At 37.2% G+C, this 18813-nt stretch overlaps 1 protein-coding gene across 1 annotated transcript in view; it reads left to right on the forward strand.

The window, feature by feature from the left end:
* Positions 1 to 6076: 6076 nt before the first annotated feature.
* PDE10A (phosphodiesterase 10A) overlaps positions 6077 to 18813 on the forward strand; it is a gene marked incomplete at its 5' end in the record, with an annotated part of 60353 nt that continues 47616 nt past the window's right edge. The window contains 2 exons of the mRNA XM_009701480.1: positions 6077 to 6197; positions 8152 to 8201. Coding sequence (XP_009699782.1) covers positions 6077 to 6197; positions 8152 to 8201 — 171 coding nt within the window. The remainder of the gene's footprint in view (positions 6198 to 8151; positions 8202 to 18813) is intronic.

Genomic DNA, 18813 nt, shown 5'->3' on the forward strand with positions numbered 1-18813 from the left:
CTTTTTAGTTTCTAAGTTAAATGTCTGAATACTCATTATGGTAAAGTGTAGTGACACATGGAATGAATATTCTAGGTACTTTTAAACAAGATGTCTCTTATAAGGCTGCCTTTGCCTGCGAGGGACTGGATTTCTGGATTTGGTCATCAATATGTTTCTCTCTAGTTGGGCATTCCTTTAGGAGGGGGAGGGAAAAAAAAAAAGGAAAGAGGCATTTTTATTTTAAAATATGCTTATTACGTGGGCAAATAAAGTAATGATCCCAAAATTCTTAAAGGAAATATACTATTTCTTGAAAAATGATACAGTAATTGAGTAGTGATGATCTTCCCAGAAGATAAGTTATGGAGGCAACCGGAAAACTACACAGAGCGAGTCTTTTAAATCAGGGTGGTAACTGTGGGTCTGGGTTTTTCCATAATACTACCTGAAAGGAGGCGAAAGCTGATCTATTTCAACAAATAGGCATCAAACAATTTAGTTTGTTTATTTATTTTTGTGACTGCAATGCTTGTTTTTAAGAAATACAAAAAGGATTGCTGTTGGGAAATTTTTTTTTTTGTAAAGCAGATATCAATGGCATTGAGAACTTATATATGTAAAACCAATCTTTTTATACCTCTGGTGCAGTATGAGCATACCTAGCATGAAATAGTTTAGACTGACATCTCAAGTGAATGTTCAGACCATTAAGACTGCAAAAAACCACACTTTTTTGTTTATTTGAAGATTGTTTTTTTCAGTTCATCTTTGAATTCGTTCCCTGATGACTCTTGTTGCCGAGACTACAGTTTTATAGGAAAGAAAACTTGTGGTGGCTGGAAGTTTATCGGGAGATTTTGGTCATTTTGGCAGCTGCTTATGTTCTGCAGTGTGCTTCATAGAGAAGAGAGTAGCTGTCAGTTTTAAAGAGAAGACTGAAGAAGTTTGGGTACAGGTTGTTGTCACATTTCAGATCTCATGACTTTGGTGTTTGTGGGGAAATGCAGTCTCTGCCTAAGGACATTGTTTTGTATAAAGTGTTGTGCAGAATCACTTGGATTCACTATCTGCAAGTTTTGATGCTGTCATTGACAGGTTAATTTAGGTGGTTTGATGAAGTATTAACTGGTGGCCTGAAATACTATCTGATGTAACGAAAGAGAGAATAGATGTGTTAAATTCCCATGTCTATATACAATCTCCTTGGCCCGTGTACATCCTTTATTCTTAGTGATTTAGCACCCTTCAAGAATGGAGACCCCTTAGAAGAGCCTCTGTTTTATCCCAACGGATCTTAATTCTGGTCCAGGAATTGCTTCTTACCTTAACAGCTGGTTTTGTCCTTAGTTTTATGAGGCTGATTTTTGTTGTTGTTTTGGTTTTTTGGGAGGGTTTTGCCTGCTTACATGTCTCAGATGACATTTATGGCCTCAGTTTCAAGTGCCCTGGGACAGAATAGCCTACACATCTCTGTGGTGGACACCTCTAGAGTGCCTTGCAAATGGGTAGGGTGGCACTCGACCCAAGATGGGTAACACGGGCTCGCTCCGCACTGCTGATGTCCTCGTGGCACGCTCTGTTCAGCCTGCACCATGGCGAGAGGCAGGCAGTGCCCCTCGCCTCCCAGCTCCTCTTGCCCAGCAAATGGAACAGGGGAAGCCCAGGATGGCACCAGGGGCTGGACCTGAAGCACTGATTCTGAAGATCCATACTGCTTTCCCAGGACCTCTCTGCATTTCAGTCGGATAATACTTGAAAGAGTGGGTAAGAAGTCTTGAAAATTTTTAAGAAAATTTTTAAGAAAATTTTTAAGAAAATCATTGATGCTTGCTGGAAGAACTGGTCCCTGCTTTCCCGTAAGTTTATTTCCAAGGCATACTGATATGACAGGTCAACACCTTCTCCCGATTCCTGGGCAAAACCCCTAGTTTTGTCCTTCCCCATTGAGCCTGGAAGGAACCAGGAGTTTGCAACCGCCTCCCCGAAGGCAGTACTACTCTGGCCCTCGTAGCCCCGTGCTCAGCTAGAGACCTCCCGCATCACTGACAAAGAGCTCTGTCTTGTGGTTCTCTCTGACATCCTCTGAAACCAGCCTAAGATGCCTAAATTACAGATCAAAAATAATGAACATCAAGAGGAGTCTCTCTGGATGTGACCACTTCTCCCCCATGTTTTGTGCCTTTCAGTTTAGTGGTTTGTTTTTTTCCCCTCCCCTCCCCTCTCCTCATCCGATGAAGTTCTGCACCCCCAAAGTACATCTGGCCATCCCTCTCTACATCTGGCCATTCCATTACATGGAATTCGGGCTGTTCGTTTATTCTGACTCCTCCTAGCCTGCCATAATGTCATAGACCGTGAGGTCTTTAAAAGGACACGTTTCTGTTGCAGAACCAGGCAATTGTTGCTGTGGAGAAAGCTCTGTAGTGGGGAATAAGGGTTACATAGGAACTTACTTTTCTCATGGTTCATCAGAAGATATTTTAGGAAGTTACAGAGAAAAACAGATCAACTGCTGGATTATGTTGGCACTTACTGACCCTGTGCTGTATTAATGAAGGCTTTTTGTTGCAGCAGAAGGGCTTTTTCTTTACTGCTGGAGCATAAAATCCCCCTGGCACAGCTACCCTATAAGCATGAAAGCATGGAAATTAATCTTCATTTCAGTTTGTCATACATGCAATTTACTTTAGATATTAAATGGTGTCCTTGAATTTTTTTTGCATCTTAATTGTTCAGAATGAATGCTTAAAATTCATCTCACTCTAAGGTATTTCAGTATCTCTTTTCATGGAATAAAATGTTTATGATTCTCAGCCTCTTTGTTTAGATCTAAGTCACAGCACTATTCTTAAATCACCTGCCATGGGTTGCTGTCTTCTATTGCACCACAATATTCTAAAGACAAATAACCATAGAAATCTTTTTATATAAATCCTGCAAAAACATCATTCCTTCATATTTATAAATTTAAATATGAACATTTGTAGCAGGATTTCCCCTCTTAATTGTTAGTTCTTTTTCATAGCATATATGCAGCTTCTAGAGATATGATGCCAGTGTGATAGTGGTATGATAGTGCTAAACCAGTTTTTAGTCCACTTGAATTATTTTCATGTAATGTCACTGAAATTCAGAATTTTACAGTAAATATGCCAAAATACTTGTAGACACTGAATCTTAAACAGAAAGAAATTACCAATGGGAAGACTGAATTAAGTAAAAGGAGTTGAGGGTTAATAATGTTTAAATTGAAAATTGAACTACCATAATGAATGAAGAAATAGTACTTATGCTGTATCTGATGATAAATACATACTGGTTTTCTACCCAGTGTGTTGAATATTTTTGAGGAATTACTTTCCTAAAGTAAGTTTTACAGCAAATATGCGCAGGTCTGTGTTAGCAGCCGCGTTGGATAGTGCTTGTAGCAAGGTTTGCTGATGACTTACTCAGTGTTTAAATACATGGTTTCATAGAGAATATTGTGGCTTTTCAACCCAACATAATTGTGGTTATCCAATGTAAAATGCCTAGAACCAAATAAATAAACCTCTTTCACTCCGCTGTAGTAAAAATAAAACCATTTTACAGCGTGACGGAGTAATTCTTTGCTGGTGAGTGATCTAAGTCATAGAATTACTTAATTGTGAATCTGGACAAATTCTATTCATCTGGCCAGTTGTGGATCCGCAGACTGTCAGTAATAGAAATGTGCGGTATTACAACTGTATGTGTTACGCAGCTGCCATCTTTTTAGTAACACGGATGCGTGCAATGGTTTGCCCTGCTTACAAAACGTTTGCAAGCATATGTTGCAGAGGTGAGGATAAAGGGCACATAGCTTATTATGTAATTACTATGCAGGCGGAACTGCTGCTTGGTTTCAGGGAAAGTTATTATTCTGCCACGGCTGTTAGGCCAGTGGGCTCGTTTTAGTGCTGCGTTCTCTTAACGTATTAGCTTTAACCTTTGAAGATTTGATTTAAATCCTGACTGTGCATCACAGGCAAAGAGATGTGTATTCATTTCCAAGTTCTGAGAAGGCATTTTTCCACCTGGTAAAGGCTTTGTGCATGTGTGCTTGGTTAGCTATTGTTGCTTTAGGATATCTGGCTACACATACTTTTGCAGATATGAGTTAACACATGTGAATAATATACACTCACTATTATCCTGTTATATGGCTACTTACAGCTATATCGTAAATATAAAAATTCCACTTTCACGAACCTGTGCTGTTGTTTTCTCCCTTTGGAGAATCATACAGTAGTAAATGTGGGACACAACAGAGGACAGTCAGTGGAAGCTTGCCAGCTGCCATATGGTGCTAATAATGGTAATGGCATGCTATATTGTAAACTCAAGACTTATAGCAGCTTATGCATGTATGCAGTGTGACCTTACATCACTGTCAAAATTTATAATCATTACATCAATTTATAGAAAGAATTATTAAGTGTTGAGTTCATTATACATTGAGAACATTTTGGACACCCTGGGTCTCAAGTGTTCTAATATGTCCATCTGGAGCAATAGATTAATACACCACGATGTGTTAAAAAGGGGTCGTGGCAAAGATTGTATGTTCTCAGGAGCCATTTTAAAGTCAAGATTAAGATCTGCTTAATTTAAAGGTATTGAGAATTGATATTATCCAGCAAGCACTTGGGTTGTTTTTGTTTGTTTGGTTTTTTTTTTTTTTTTGTTGGTGGAGGTTTGGTTTTTTTTGTTTTGTTTTCTTTTGTTTTTTCAGAAGAAGCCAAATGTATCCCAAATATATGGCTGTATGCTCTGTATTCATGACCTAGTGTGTTGTACATAGAAATGCATGACAGTAATAGTGGAAATAAAAGTTATATCATGGAATATATTGTGTAAGTTACATACTTAATCCATCAGCAAGTGTCACATGTACAAGTTTACCCAAAGTTATGGACAGAGAAGATCTAGAAAGACATGGAGCAGAGTTACATACATGCACGTAAACGTGGGAGTGGTGGGTAGATCGTGGCATTTTCCATAGTATTGTTTACATTAGTCTAGTCTGTATTACATTTGGCTTTAAAGTATGAATGAGCAGGAGAATAAGTCTTAGTCTTTCGAGCAACATTAATTCGTCTGAATATCACCAGCTTCATTTTTAGTTTAAGCAACATAATTTACTGCATCACTGACTTCAATAAGTAATTGACCATATGACTGACTTCAGTTACCACATTACCAGTTTTGGGCAGGGTAATGAATCTTTACTTTCTGCCAAGCATTGCTTTCTGTGAAATTATTGTTTGTGATGCTGTCATGCTACACGTGCACATTTACTGCCGGTTTTATCAGCCCTGTGGGACTTGCTTTCAGGACTTGGGAACTGGATAACCAAATGCAGCTGGGCCCCTGAAGGGAGGCTGCATCTCCTTTCCTATGAGATTTTAACCACGTCATGCTGTTTCATTGTACCAGCACCCCATTGCTCCCATCTAAATATCCTAACTAATTTGTAATCTCTTTCTGGCTTTGCCTGCCATCTTCAGTTGAAACAAATGTCTGTTAGGCCACAGTGGCTAGCATGATTTTAACTCGTGTGATTGCTGTCCGTCAGTCTGTTGGTGTTAATTGCTGCTGTATTTGAAAGGCTGAGCTGCTCGAGGTGCCACCTCAAAGCTCTGGTGCTTGGCACAGTGCTGTCATTTGGTTCATGAATTTGAGGTGGAAGATGCTGGCAAAGGCGGCCAGTTGCCTCCTTTTGTGGTGGAGTAGGAGCTTGGAAGGAATGAGTTGAAGGTTACTTACCTTATAATTGTCGCCTATCTTGGTTTCTTCTTGAGATGTTGTCATGTGACCTTGGCCAAGTTTAGGCCATTACTAATTGCTCAGTGGTAGTACTCGGTATGCTTTGAACAAGTGTCTAATGGAGCACAGAGTGGGGTGCTGCGCCTCTTGCTTGGCAGTGACACAGTTCTTCAGGCAGCTGGATTAGGACAGTCATGATTGACTCAGTGTTGAAATCTCAACATATTATTTTTAATTAATTAATACATTTAAAACCTGCAAAATGCAGCAGAGTTATTCTAAAATGTTCTCATTTTTACTTCCATAGTACCAGGATACGAATATGCAAGGTGTAGTATACGAATTGAACAGCTACATAGAACAGCGCCTGGATACAGGAGGAGATAACCAACTACTTCTGTATGAACTGAGCAGCATCATTAAAATAGGTAAGAAAGAATCAGATGTCTCTGAGCCGTCACTTAGCATCAGTGCTAAAGCATGTTTCTTACGCGGTTTAATTAATAATGACAAGTATTGAGGGATAACAGTGTTTTCTTTGGATGTTGTCTCAGTATGAACTTACTTCGCCTTCTATACCTCAGTGGATCCCTGACTGCACTTAAATGAATTTCATCTTTGGAGAGTTGTGTATCCAGTTGCAAAATTAGAGTCCCCTGTTAAATTACCCAAAGAACAGACTATTCTGGTTATGATGGTATTGCAATGTCAATAATGGAAGTTAGAAAAAAAAAATCTATCCGTAATATCACTGCATACTCGAACGCCTTTTGAAACAAAACTGAGATGTTACTGAAAGAGCATCTGTTTCGCATGCTCTCAAATTACATTCAGTTGTTTAACCATTTTTTTTTTTTCCATCTGATGTAAATATCTTTTGTGGTAATAAAGTACTATACATGATCAAAAGTTAAAAAATAAAACAAAAAAATTCCCAATAACAATGTAAGTATAATTCAGCTTCTTTTTAGCCAGAGTGGATGTACTCAGATGTCAATAGGACGTGTCAGTAGCTTTGTTCATTATAGCTTTCAGTCAACTCTTTAGAAAGGTTTTACCATCCGTGCTACCTCATCATTTTGTAATCATGAGTAATAGTTCTGGTTTGTATACATGATGATTTAAAAGGACCACTTCTGTTTACTGATTTTGCTTAAGTGGTTATTTGGATATTGATGTCCAGCTCGCAGCAAATCAGACTGGATTTTGTTAGTGCACGGCAAGAGAGAAGCTATAGGAGACAGAGTCTGCTTATCTTTTACAATTTTTTTTTCTTTTGTGAGGCAGATGAGTTGTGGGTTGGTTTTTTTTTTTATATTTCTTTTACAGTGCTCATTTGCCTCATAACTCAATATGCTTGTGTACTACAGCTAAAGGATTTAAAGTCTGAATGCAAATTACCATGCCCTGAACTCTCACTGGTGTTACACAGTTGACAATAAGCAAGTAACTGCAGAGTGGGCTTTTTTCCTTTTGTCAAAGAAATGCAGAAAACCAATTGATTTGATCACACACAAGTATAATCCCTCCCCTAAAATGTACTAAATGGATTCTTGTGTTCATTCATAAAACCTGGGTGTCAGATGTGTACATTTACTGGTTAGAATGTTTATTAGCTGTTGGAAAGACAGACTGACTTACACTCAAAGTATCAAAGTCTGTTGTGTAAAGCAGGGTGAAAAACATTGACTGCTTTTTCCTCCTCTGCTTTTGAGAGTTTTCATTTTAGCAATAAGTTCTGATGGTCAGTTGACTTTAAACTTTTGACAGTTTAAGGAACTTGACTTTACCCTGTTTCATACCACAATCTGAATCTGGCAAAATCTGACACGTATAAACTTCCTGGTGTGTGTCAGAGTTTTTATTAAGAGGCAGGTGCATAAAATATAAACAATTTGTTTTGTAACACTTTTTTATGGCAATATTTGCAACATTTTATTTTCCCATAATTTTCTATCTTAAGGCAAGGACAAATATAACTTACCGTCTGTGAATGGTATTTGTTTTACTTATGGAAATTACAGTGTTGTCTGGCTGATTATATTGTAAATACATGTTCTTATGTTACTTCTACACTATCTTATGAATTAATTTGAATTTACAGACATTAGGCCTTGGAATAAGGATAAGCTATATCAAGAGGTTGTTTCTAGCTCTCTTTTAGGATGTAGTAAAAGACAATGGGGAAAAGAAGAATTATCTCGTACCTCTGACTTTGTAGAGTCTGGGAAGTTTCAAGGGCCATAGCAATAGACCTTCACCTTTAGAATTTTAGAAGTTTGTCCTAAGTGGAATTGAATCTGTGGTTTCACCTCAGAGATCTTGTGTAAGTTCGATTTCCCCTTGTGAGTACAATTATTTCTTTTATTATTGCTTTGGCAGCTACAAAAGCTGATGGATTTGCACTATATTTCCTGGGAGAATGCAATAATGTAAGTATACTGGATTAAGATGCTGCTTTTCTGTACAGTTACAAATGCATTTTCCAATTTGACAATGATATTTTGATTTTATTTTGCACGTGGTTTAGCAGGAAATATTATTACTTCAGTGCTGAATGTTAGCTTTATGTTACCTTTATTTCTGTAAAACAGACGCTTATGAACATAGTGGCAATGAAAAAAAATGTTTCCTGCATTTAGATCATTGGTCTTTTAATTTATTTTTTTTTTAAGATTTGGCAGTAGTGCTGTTGTTTCTCTGACTGTAGCAACTTAACTTGCAATTTAGCCCCATTATTAATTTTTTTTAATAAACAGAAAACTTAACTTGGCTCTACTCTCTGCGTGGCCTGTTCTTTTAATCTAGTTACCTCTCTGATTTTTTTTTAAAATGTTATCAGGTCTCCTATTAACTGCCAACTGCAACATGATAGGGAGATAATGTAAATATCAGATCTAGATTTTGGTTAGCATAAAATAAAATGTACATTTGAAATTTATGAAGGAAACTAGTTTCTATGTAATAATTTGAATAACAGTGAGTCCAATATTTGCTGTTTGGTTGCTTGGCATTTAGAAAGTGTTACATTTTTTTCTATACAGATTTATTTGTACAGTTGCCATTTTATGAGATTTTGTAGTTACTCCGAATGGCTACCAAGAAGGAAATGCAGTTTATACTTCAGTCAGTTTCATCAACTTAAAAATCACAATTTGTCACAAATTTTGTCTTTTGTTGGTTCAAGAAACAAATTAAACTCTTCTTACTGAAAAATGACTAGATAGGAAAATATTCTTCTCATTGTTTTTGTTTCCTTACTTTGCACAGCCAGTTTTAATAGTTTCTTTTTGTATAGTCTGTTAGCCAATTTCCTTTGCTCTTTGTGAAATAATAGAATTCAGAAAAGGGAGAGAATGACATTTCTGAAGTAATGGAAATAAGATTGAAAATGTACAGACTCGCAGGTGACTTGAGCCTTACCTGAGAATATATTTTACTTATTCAGAAAGATAGTGTCTAATTTGAAAGATGTGGAAGAAGGCCCATACAGAAATTTCATAAAAGAAATGGAAATGGGTTTTGCATTTTTTTTTTTAATTTCATGATTATTTCATATAATAAGAATAACCCATTTTATTATTCAAAAATTGGGTCTGCTCTGAATGAGGAAGTATGTACGTAAGTGTGTAAAGAGCGTATGTTCTTAAATAACCCTTTCACTGAGGGATTCCATTTAAGTAACGCATTGCTCATCCTTTGTGAATGCAATCTTTGGTTCTCATTAGTAGGTGACAGCATCCACTGTCATGAGTGGGGAGTGATGCAAATGGTCACTGAAGAGCTTTCTCGTGCTGCCAAAGGCCGGAGCTTGCCGGAGGCACAGCCGTCCGTGCTCACTGCACAGCGCGGGCCACCTTCAGTGGCGGTAACCGCCGGCCAGCTGAGCGTGTTCGTCTCTAAATGCTTTGCGGAAGGTTACAGTAAAATGAACTTTATGGCTTGAGACTTAGGGAATTCTTACTATGGTGAGATTTTTCCTATTAGATTAGTGTGGCATAATATGAGGTTCCTCCCAGTCTTCTGATACCTTGAGGGCCTGGGCACTTTATGACCTTCTGCTTTTTTTCTTTTTTCTTCTTCTTTTTTTTTTTTTTAATATCCTATTAGGCAGTTGAATCTATTTGCTTCCCAGTATAACTCTTTCCTGAAAAAAGTTCCAGCCACTAAAACACACATTGACTTTATTAACCACTGCTATGTAGCTGCATCCCCCAAAATGGAATGTTCTTTATGTAGTTATTATAGGGACTGATCCCAAGTCCTTTGAAGTTAGTGTGAGATTTTCCATTCACATCAGTGGGCTTTGGGCCAGACTCATGTTTGTAGTCTTGTAACTAAATGGTAATGCGTTAGCCTACTTTTTGTAAGAAATTGTCATTGAAAATTACTTTGGATAGCTTTGTCTCTTTAAATATTTAATTTAAAGCATGTGTCCACTTGAGGTTAACCATTGTCCAGCAAATACTGGCAATGTATTTTTATTTATTTTTATTAAAAATCTTTCTAAAATGGGAACAAAAATATTCTGCATAAATGGCAGAAAGGAGCTAATTCTTTAAGCTGGTTTCAAAAATGATAAAAATCCCTATCGTTAACCTGGACAAAGTACTTCCTGAACACTATGGCCTCATGTTGAAGAAAGGCTGTGGTTTTGGTGGCTTAACTTTTTGATGCTTCGTTTGTGATTCAAGTTTTGCAAATTCAGCAAAATTTTTTTTTTTTTCAATTTTAGCATTTGGCTTTTTGTTTGTTAGCTGGAGAAAGATACGTAAATCTCCTTGTATTTATCCAGTTAGCAGCCTCGTGTTTCAGAACTAGACCTGATGTAACAGTTATTTCCACCATGCTTTCAAAGAAATAATTTGTGCCTGAATACAGCTTTTCTGGAGTTTGTGTATGTGTCTTTTTGAGAATTAGGTACTGGGAGGGGATTGTGTAAGGATGGAGGAATCCTGTCAATAAGTAGATACCTGCTTTCTCCCAAACAGTTTTGTAAAATTTGGTGATGTGTAGGTCTGACTATATTCTGTGAGGGAACTTAGGATCAAAACTGAAGCAAAAGCATTAACTCTACTTCATTTCAGTTCCTGATGTAAGTATGTATAGGTATACCTGTTTAAAGAAATCCAAATTTGAGAATCTCGACACTTGTTAGTCTCAGCTAAGGAATGTTTTAGCAATATGAGATTTCCATAGCTACTTTTAGCCTAGATTAAATACTGAGTTTCTAATTAGGATAGAAGATAACTTACTTTTATAGAAACTCTAGATATTTACAAAATGAAAACCAGCAACTGATTACTGCATACTGTGTGCTCTTATTTCTTAATATTGAGAGAATTGCCATATCATTACTTTTTCTTTTTTTCTTTCCATGGGCTACTAAGAATTAATTGTCAATCTTTCTTTGGGGCAATTTTTAACATGGATAGCACTTCCCTTACATGAAAATTGTGTTGGAACTGAAAGAAAATTTGTTTCATGTAAAGAAAAGCGCTAAATTAGCTGGTCCTTTTCTTTTTGCAAAACATAGATGATACACTGGCCTTTAAAGGAGGACCTTGTTTTAGGAAAAACTTCCTTTGGAGTTTAACAACACAAATGTGAGTTTGTTAAAATACCTGTCCATATATAAAGTTTCTTTATGGCCTTATTTTCTTTCTCTCTCGTATCTTGACTTCTATTAGAGTTGGATAACAGCATAAGGACAAGGTAGTTTCTGGGTGCCAGGTCAGGTCGTATGCCTTTGGGATTTTTACTTGAGTGAATTTGCTTGAAATGGAAGATACCGCACCAGTTACAGGTTACAGTGCGTTTCTTTAGGCAGGTATTACTCAGAATTGGGGCCAGAATGAGCGTGGCCAGTTCAGTCACTTTAGGAACCTTCTGGTTGTTCCAGTTACTTGGGAGCACTAGCACTCCTCACGCTCCTTGCTAAGGCTGTTGTGATAGTATGATTCAGCTTTTCAGATGATCGCCCCCCCAGCAGGTAAGTACCACTCGCATGCCCAGTGCCTGCCTTCCCCGTAAAGTTGCCCTGTGTATCAGAGTCTGGTTTTGCATATGCTATGCCTATGGTAGAATGCATTGCAAAATACTCGGGTACTAGAAACAATATCGCTTCCTCGTCGGGGTCTAGTGACCTGAACGGACCTGTGCCCATTCTGCTTCTGGTTCTTGAACTTTCTTCATATCTAAGAAATTATCTCTGTCCATGGGTTACTGCAATTATGCAAATAAAATTATTCTTAAGGTATATAACAACCATTTTGCAAATACTATATATTGGAGACTGGAAACAACTTCCAAATCAAACAGCAGTGCTCACAACTCTCCCGCAAAGGATTTCACTTTATTTCAGTTTTCTGTTTTATTCCTTATGGGGATGAATATCTAGTTCATAATTTTCATGTTATGACCTTAATTGAATATCATCTTCAAATATGACTTAAAGGATTTACTGAAATCCTCGTATTAGATGGTGTCTGTGTGTAAATCAATTGCCTGAGTACCGTGCTAGCTGGGCACAGATTTAAGCCCATAAGATGATGTTTTTACAAGGCAATATTGCTAAAATACTTAAAACAACTACAGAGTTTCTAATGTATTATTATATTATCTGATTCTTCAGATGCTTCTTGTTTATAGTCCTTATTTGTGTGAGTAATTCACCCCATGATTACAGTGTGATTCCTACGTAAAGACGTATGACTTCGAATTTTGTAGGCACACGCTTAAAGTAGCTTTTACTAGGTCTTGTGTTACTTAGCTCCTGAACTGCAAATTGTGTTGACAAACAGATCATCCTTGCTTCAGACAGAAGTTTCCAATAGCTTTATTGTAAGAAATAATTATGTGAGGCCACAAATATGTGCACATACTCCGTGCTTCAGGGCGTATTTCGTTAAGCTATTATAGAATTTCTGGGCATGCAGAAATTGTTGCAGCTTGATGGGCAGTGCCACCTAGTGAATTTGTGGGGGGTGTGATTTGAATTATGAAGAACCAAGGAAAAAACTACTTACTGACTGTCTCGGGTTTTTGTGCCAGGCTAAGGCGCATTATTTTGAGTGTGTCGATGTCTCTGAAATTTGAGTCTTTTAAACGTGTTTCCAGGTGAAACCCTTCTAGCTGCAAGTCAATTCAGAAAATTTTGGTCTCTATCGAATCAATTCTAACATCATGTGCTCTTTTTATATATAAAGTGGAAGAAATCCGTTGCTTTCTTATTTGCCAGTGAATAGTGATACTCAGCAGCGAGGGAAAGCTGTTGATGAGTTATAGAGTCTGAGTTTAACTTTGAGTCAATAAATAATCAAACTGAAAGAAATTAGGTAAATAACTGTCACAATATATTTTAGTGAATTTTTGGTCCTGTTTCATTTAATATTCAGGTAAATGGACTTGTGAAATATGGTCATGATGAATATACTATAGGTAGAATGCAGAAGTGGTTAGAAAAATCTCCTGTCAAGTACACTGTCAGTTATCAAGAAGGAAATAAGTTTTTTTTTTTAAACAATGGAGGTAGTTGCTGTTTGGTTTATTTGGGTTTTGTCTTTTTTTTTTTTTTTTTCTTTCCCTTCTTTTATCCCTCTGTGCTTCATGTAGCAGAATGGCTGCACTTATGTTTAAACCCAGGACATAATTGCCTATAGCTCTTTAAGATTTTACCATGGTAGTCTTGGGCTACTACTTCAACTTGGCCAGTTTACAAATCCAAGCTTTTTGCCTGTGGATACTTTCCAAATTAGTTCTGTTTGTTTGATTTCCTTGATAATCATTGCTTATTGTGATCAGTTTTGTTCCTGCAAAAAAGCTGGCCTTCGGGCACAGCCTTTATACCTATCTGCAAATAATTTTATCATTAGGCTGTGTGGTCTTACATGTAGGTTGTTATGTCCTTTATCAAGAGTAAAAATCTATTGCTGTTACTGAACAGAAAAAGATGTGAGCAGCAAACCCCATTAAGCTCACCTAATATCAACTTGCTTAATTCCTATTTCTCTTTAATGTTTTTTTTTTTTTCCAAGCATCAAGTCATACATCAATGCTTTAGTATTAAGGCTTTCATTTAATGTCAGTTGAATATTAAATGATTTTCCATTAAGCATTTTTAGGGTGAGTTTTATCAGCAAAATTTGCTGTGGAAGAAACTAGATCAGGATCCAGTCACCCTTATGACCAAACCAGTTTGTTAATGGAATGCTTGTCACGTGTGTACTTTAACCCTCATTCTGAAACCTGATTCTTATCCAGACCTCTTTTCTGTAAAGACAGTTTAGAAAATCAGTTTATAATTGGTATTTGCTTAGTTATACGGAGTATTATAAAAAAAAGAAGAAACAACAGAGCAGTTTGTGAAGTGGCGAGCAATACATGTTTGCAGTTCAAATCCAGCCCTGGCAAACCTTATACAGGTAGCTGAATGGTTTCCAGCCTTTGAGGGTTGGGTTTGGTGGTGTGCTGGGTTCCCACAGACTACACACCAACAGCCTCTAGAAAAATAACATCAGTTACACCTGGAGTTGACCTCGTCATCAGAAGAGCCGAAGACTGTGAAAGCACCTGAAAACTTGTAGGTAAGAATATCTGTCAGGAGGTGCTGATGGTATTGTGTTACGAGACTTGAGCTGCTACTCCTCTTTTCTTTTACCAGGATTTTAACTGCTTCCTCTGTCAAGCATTAGATTTTCACTAGAAAAACTAGCTGTGGGGCCAAGTTATTACGACACGACGGCATCAACATCAGTAATTCTTCATGGGCATGCTCTTAGCTGTTACAAATGAGAAGTAATGAGGGTTTTTTCAGCTGTAGTAAAAGAAGTTCAAGATAAATTATGTCATAATTTCAACAGACTCTGTGCATGACACCAAAAGCAAGCCGTGGTATTATGGCTTATCGGATATATACCAGTTTTGTTACGTATCTGAAAGCCAAGTTTGTGTGTTTAGCTGTGATTTGAGAATGCTGTCGTGTTGCTAACCCTCAAGAATGGATTACAGTGTACATCATACTGCATTCCTGTAGACTGGAAGATTTGTTAATATATTAGCATTTTAAAAAGACATAGAGATTACAATATATTGCCTATACCTAGGATGCCTGTGACATATGAAAGGGTGAATTTTATTAAATTTGTCTGCATTCATCAGTGATTGAACCTTTGTTATGGTTGTCATTTGGTTTGGACTTTCCGTTTTGTTTCAGTTTGATTTTTCTTGAGCACCTCTTGCTCTCTGTGGTCACAATAAGGCCATTACTGGATTCCAAGCCACACTGTAACATCAGTCAAAATTAATAGGAGTTTTTTTGATTGGAGACTTTATGAAAATGAATTAAGCTATTAAACTAGGAGGGTATGAATAATTTTGAAGATTTTGTGCTCAACTGGAGCAATCTCTTGTGTCACAGAAGGCAGGGAAGGAAGCACTTTGTGTGCTCTGAGGTTCCAGCAAGGTATAGGACATTTCTGGTGTCAAACTTCAGTGTTCCTCTGCCAAACTACGTTTCAAGAGAGAAGTCCATCACCGTGTGAAACTTGTTGGAAAAGGATTGGTAATAAGGTAGTTGAGTTTGAGAGATTCTCCTTCTGTAAGGAGATTCTGTCTGTGTCTGGAAGGAGTGGAAACAGATCAAAATAGGGAATTGCAGGATCCCGTGGGCTCCTGGGTGCCAGAATGCATGAACTTGGAAGCTTCCAAAGGATTCACTCTCCGAGCCAGTGTTTGCTCTATTTTGGTAGTTTATCAAACCCAGAGTGACTCTCCCATCTTGGTTGCCATGTCCCTCATTGGCAGTAGAGATACCTAATGCCCTGTCTACACTAGGTATCTTTTATTACTTAATTTTTGCTGGGAGAGAGACAGTGACATTGCAATGTCAGTGAAAAGCTATTCACATTTATCTGTTTCTGGTACTGACTTACATTCTCACTGCAAGTGGTTATAGCAGCAAAGGATACTGTGAGCAGAGCACAGGCATTCAGCTGTCTCCTTAACCTTTTCCTTTTACTGCATTGCGAGTTACCAGTCTAGTATTTGGGAAATTATGGGACTTCATATTCTCATATTGCCTTTTTTATTGACTATATATTGTTTAAGTTGTGATTGAAAATCCACTGGTTCCTTATTTTGATTATTAGTCACTATTCACTGTCATTACCAGAAATGCAAACTGTTAGTCTGTTTTTGAAGTAAAGGATTCAAACCCAGTAAAGAAATGCAAGCAATTTGAAACAGCTCAATCTATCCATTTCTTCATTCACTTGTGAAGCTGTATACAATATATCTGATGTCTGCATGGGAACATTTCTAATTACCCTTTGAGCTGGTGAAGGATGATTTGAATGTGCACTTGCAAATTAAAAGAATGCTGGAGTGATTCATGGTTAGAAAAGAGTAGGTGAGCCCCAAGTTTTATTATTACTACAGTACATTTTATTTTAGAAGTATTTTCCTAAGCAAAAGGAAAAATAGGAAATGTGAACTGGATGGGTGGTGTGAAAAACCCGGTGTTTTGGACAGTGGTAATTAAAGAGATTCCTTTAAAGCTGTGTCTGTGGGATGCCTCAGAGATTATTTCGGTAACATGCTGTAGCAGAGCAGAACACAACTTTTTTGTTCTTTCTGCTTTTTGTTTGGCTGACCTTGCTGTTGATGGCTTCTAGGATTCAAACGCTTTGTTAACGAAGTCCCAACAAAACTGGAAAGATTTCCCCATCCTTAATTGGCAATAAATGTTTATGCTCATGCAGATTTAAATTGATCATATATGGAATGTATCAACAGTCATGAAACTTCATTAGGTGTATGTATAAAGTCAACGTGGAACGTTAGAAGCTTATGAACTAATTGCAGCTTATATATGGTTATGAGAAAATTTGCCTTTCTTTTTAATAGTGCTGCATGGTCAGGATAAGATCATCAATTGTTCCTTGCCCTTGGAGATCAAGGGTTGTTGTTTGAGGTCTAGGTGGAGGTCTGTCCTTGTACAGTTCTACTTTTCTACCTGTAAAGAGTCGGGATGAATAGTGGCCAATTTAGAACTTACAGGGTAGTCTGAAGAGCTTTTTGATCGATGACCCCTTAGCAGTGGGGTTTGTAGTTTCCGTAAGGAGCAGAATGGGATTGCTTCTGCAAAACTCTTTTTGTCACTAGAAGTAATATAGTGTCCATTGGCTTTTTCCAATATAGGGATGCCTGTTCACAGCAGTACTTCATGGTGGTAACAACAGAGGGGTTTACCAGCCAAACTGGTACTTGCACAAGGACACAGGAAAGACTTTGCTGGTGAAAGGAACTTTTGTTAGCAACACTTCATGGTGTCAGCACAGTTTTGTGGCCATTGAAGATCCAGTGAAGACCTTTTCTGGAGAAAAATACGTGTGTGGAAGAAGTGATGACTTTGTTTTCTGGTGAAAGTGACTGTTCGGTTTTGCCTTTTTTTCTTGTATTTTGTTTTGAGAAGCTGTTGCTGAGAAGAGAAAGATTTGTGCGTTGTTTTATATTTAGTTATGGACATGACTCAGGAGCCCAGTGTGGAAAAGAACATTTTATACATGCAATTTAAATAACATAGTTACTTTGCAAAGTGGCACACATTGCTATCTTGGCATAAAGAACCAAATATATCTTAAGGAAAAAGTAAGAAGAATGGTATGAATAAAAGTGTTAATCTTTGAAGAGATCAACTTTGGTCTCCAGTGTCTTGTTAATTTAATTTGACTCATTCCGCTACTTAGACTACATAATTCAGACTTTAAACATTGTGTTTCATCTCCTACATTTTGCAGTGCTCTGAAATATGAACCACCTTTTCAGCATTGAACACATTACAGTGTTACTGTTCCTACTATAAAAGTACTTTCTTAATATAAATCATTTTCCTATAAGCATGTAGTGTAGCAGGTCACACATTTGTGAAGGGACGTATTGCAGTATTTCTATGCCCTTTATATCCTAAACTTTTTATTAGCTTATTTGATTTTAAAAAAAATATTTTATATCAGAAAATAAATTGTGAACTGTAGTTTCTTCAATTTTATTAGAATAATGTACTTTTTTCAGATCATGGGGTGCTTTTCTTGGATCTGTTCTGTTCTTTTTCATTCTATTTAAGTGCATGTTAAAACATGAAACTGAAGCTTATGAAGGCAAGTAACTGTGGAACTAAGTTTTCATTTAAGAATTATATGTATCTTTATTTTTTTAGATTATAAGAAAGTAAGACTAAATGGAGCTTTTTATTCTGGTAATTCTCTGAATTCAGTCTCCTTTCTTTCACCCCTGAGTTTTCTTTCTCTTGTGATCCATTTGGCTCACTCGAGCTCTAAGCCATAGTGCAAGGCATTCTGTAGGCTATGTGGTGACCTGTGAAGTTCGTACTCAAATGGTAATTGGAGCCTCAGCTAAAATAACCATCTTAATACAAAACTTTTGTCGTAGTTTCCATCTATAAAATGAGGATAGCGTCACTACCCATCTTACAGTGGAGTTGTAATAATGCATAGTTACAGATGGTGAGGTACTTGGGGACTATAGTGGTACTGACCTCAGGTCTAGGAGAGCAAAATAAGAGAAATGCCATTGATTTCGTAGTGCCTAGATTTCACTTAATTTCTTTAATGAATTGGACCCCATAGAACTTTTTTTTCTTCCTGAAGGGAATTAAATATGCATATTATGGCATAATATTTAAATAATAACAATTCCAGTGTGAAGCTCCCTACTTACTGCTAAACCTAAACTGAAATCTGATTTGAACAAACTAAAAGTTCTTTGTTCGGTCTTTCAAGGCAACGCTGCATTCTGAGCTACTGGAATCTGGAGTACCTGGGCACCTGCTTTTGTCTACTGTTACAGAAACCTTTGTGAATTATAAACATAGGAGACAGATTAGATGGAATTAATATTAATTATCATAACCGTTGATGCTGTAGAATCTTGAGCGATTGACCCTCGTAGCAGCCCTAATGAAAGCAAAGTCTGATAGTGAAATTAATCAGTACAAAGGAATGGCACAACATGTGGCTGTTCTTA

The sequence above is a fragment of the Cariama cristata genome, unplaced genomic scaffold (assembly GCF_000690535.1).
Source record: "Cariama cristata isolate BGI_N322 unplaced genomic scaffold, ASM69053v1 scaffold6, whole genome shotgun sequence".
Taxonomy (NCBI): Eukaryota; Metazoa; Chordata; class Aves; order Cariamiformes; family Cariamidae; genus Cariama; species Cariama cristata.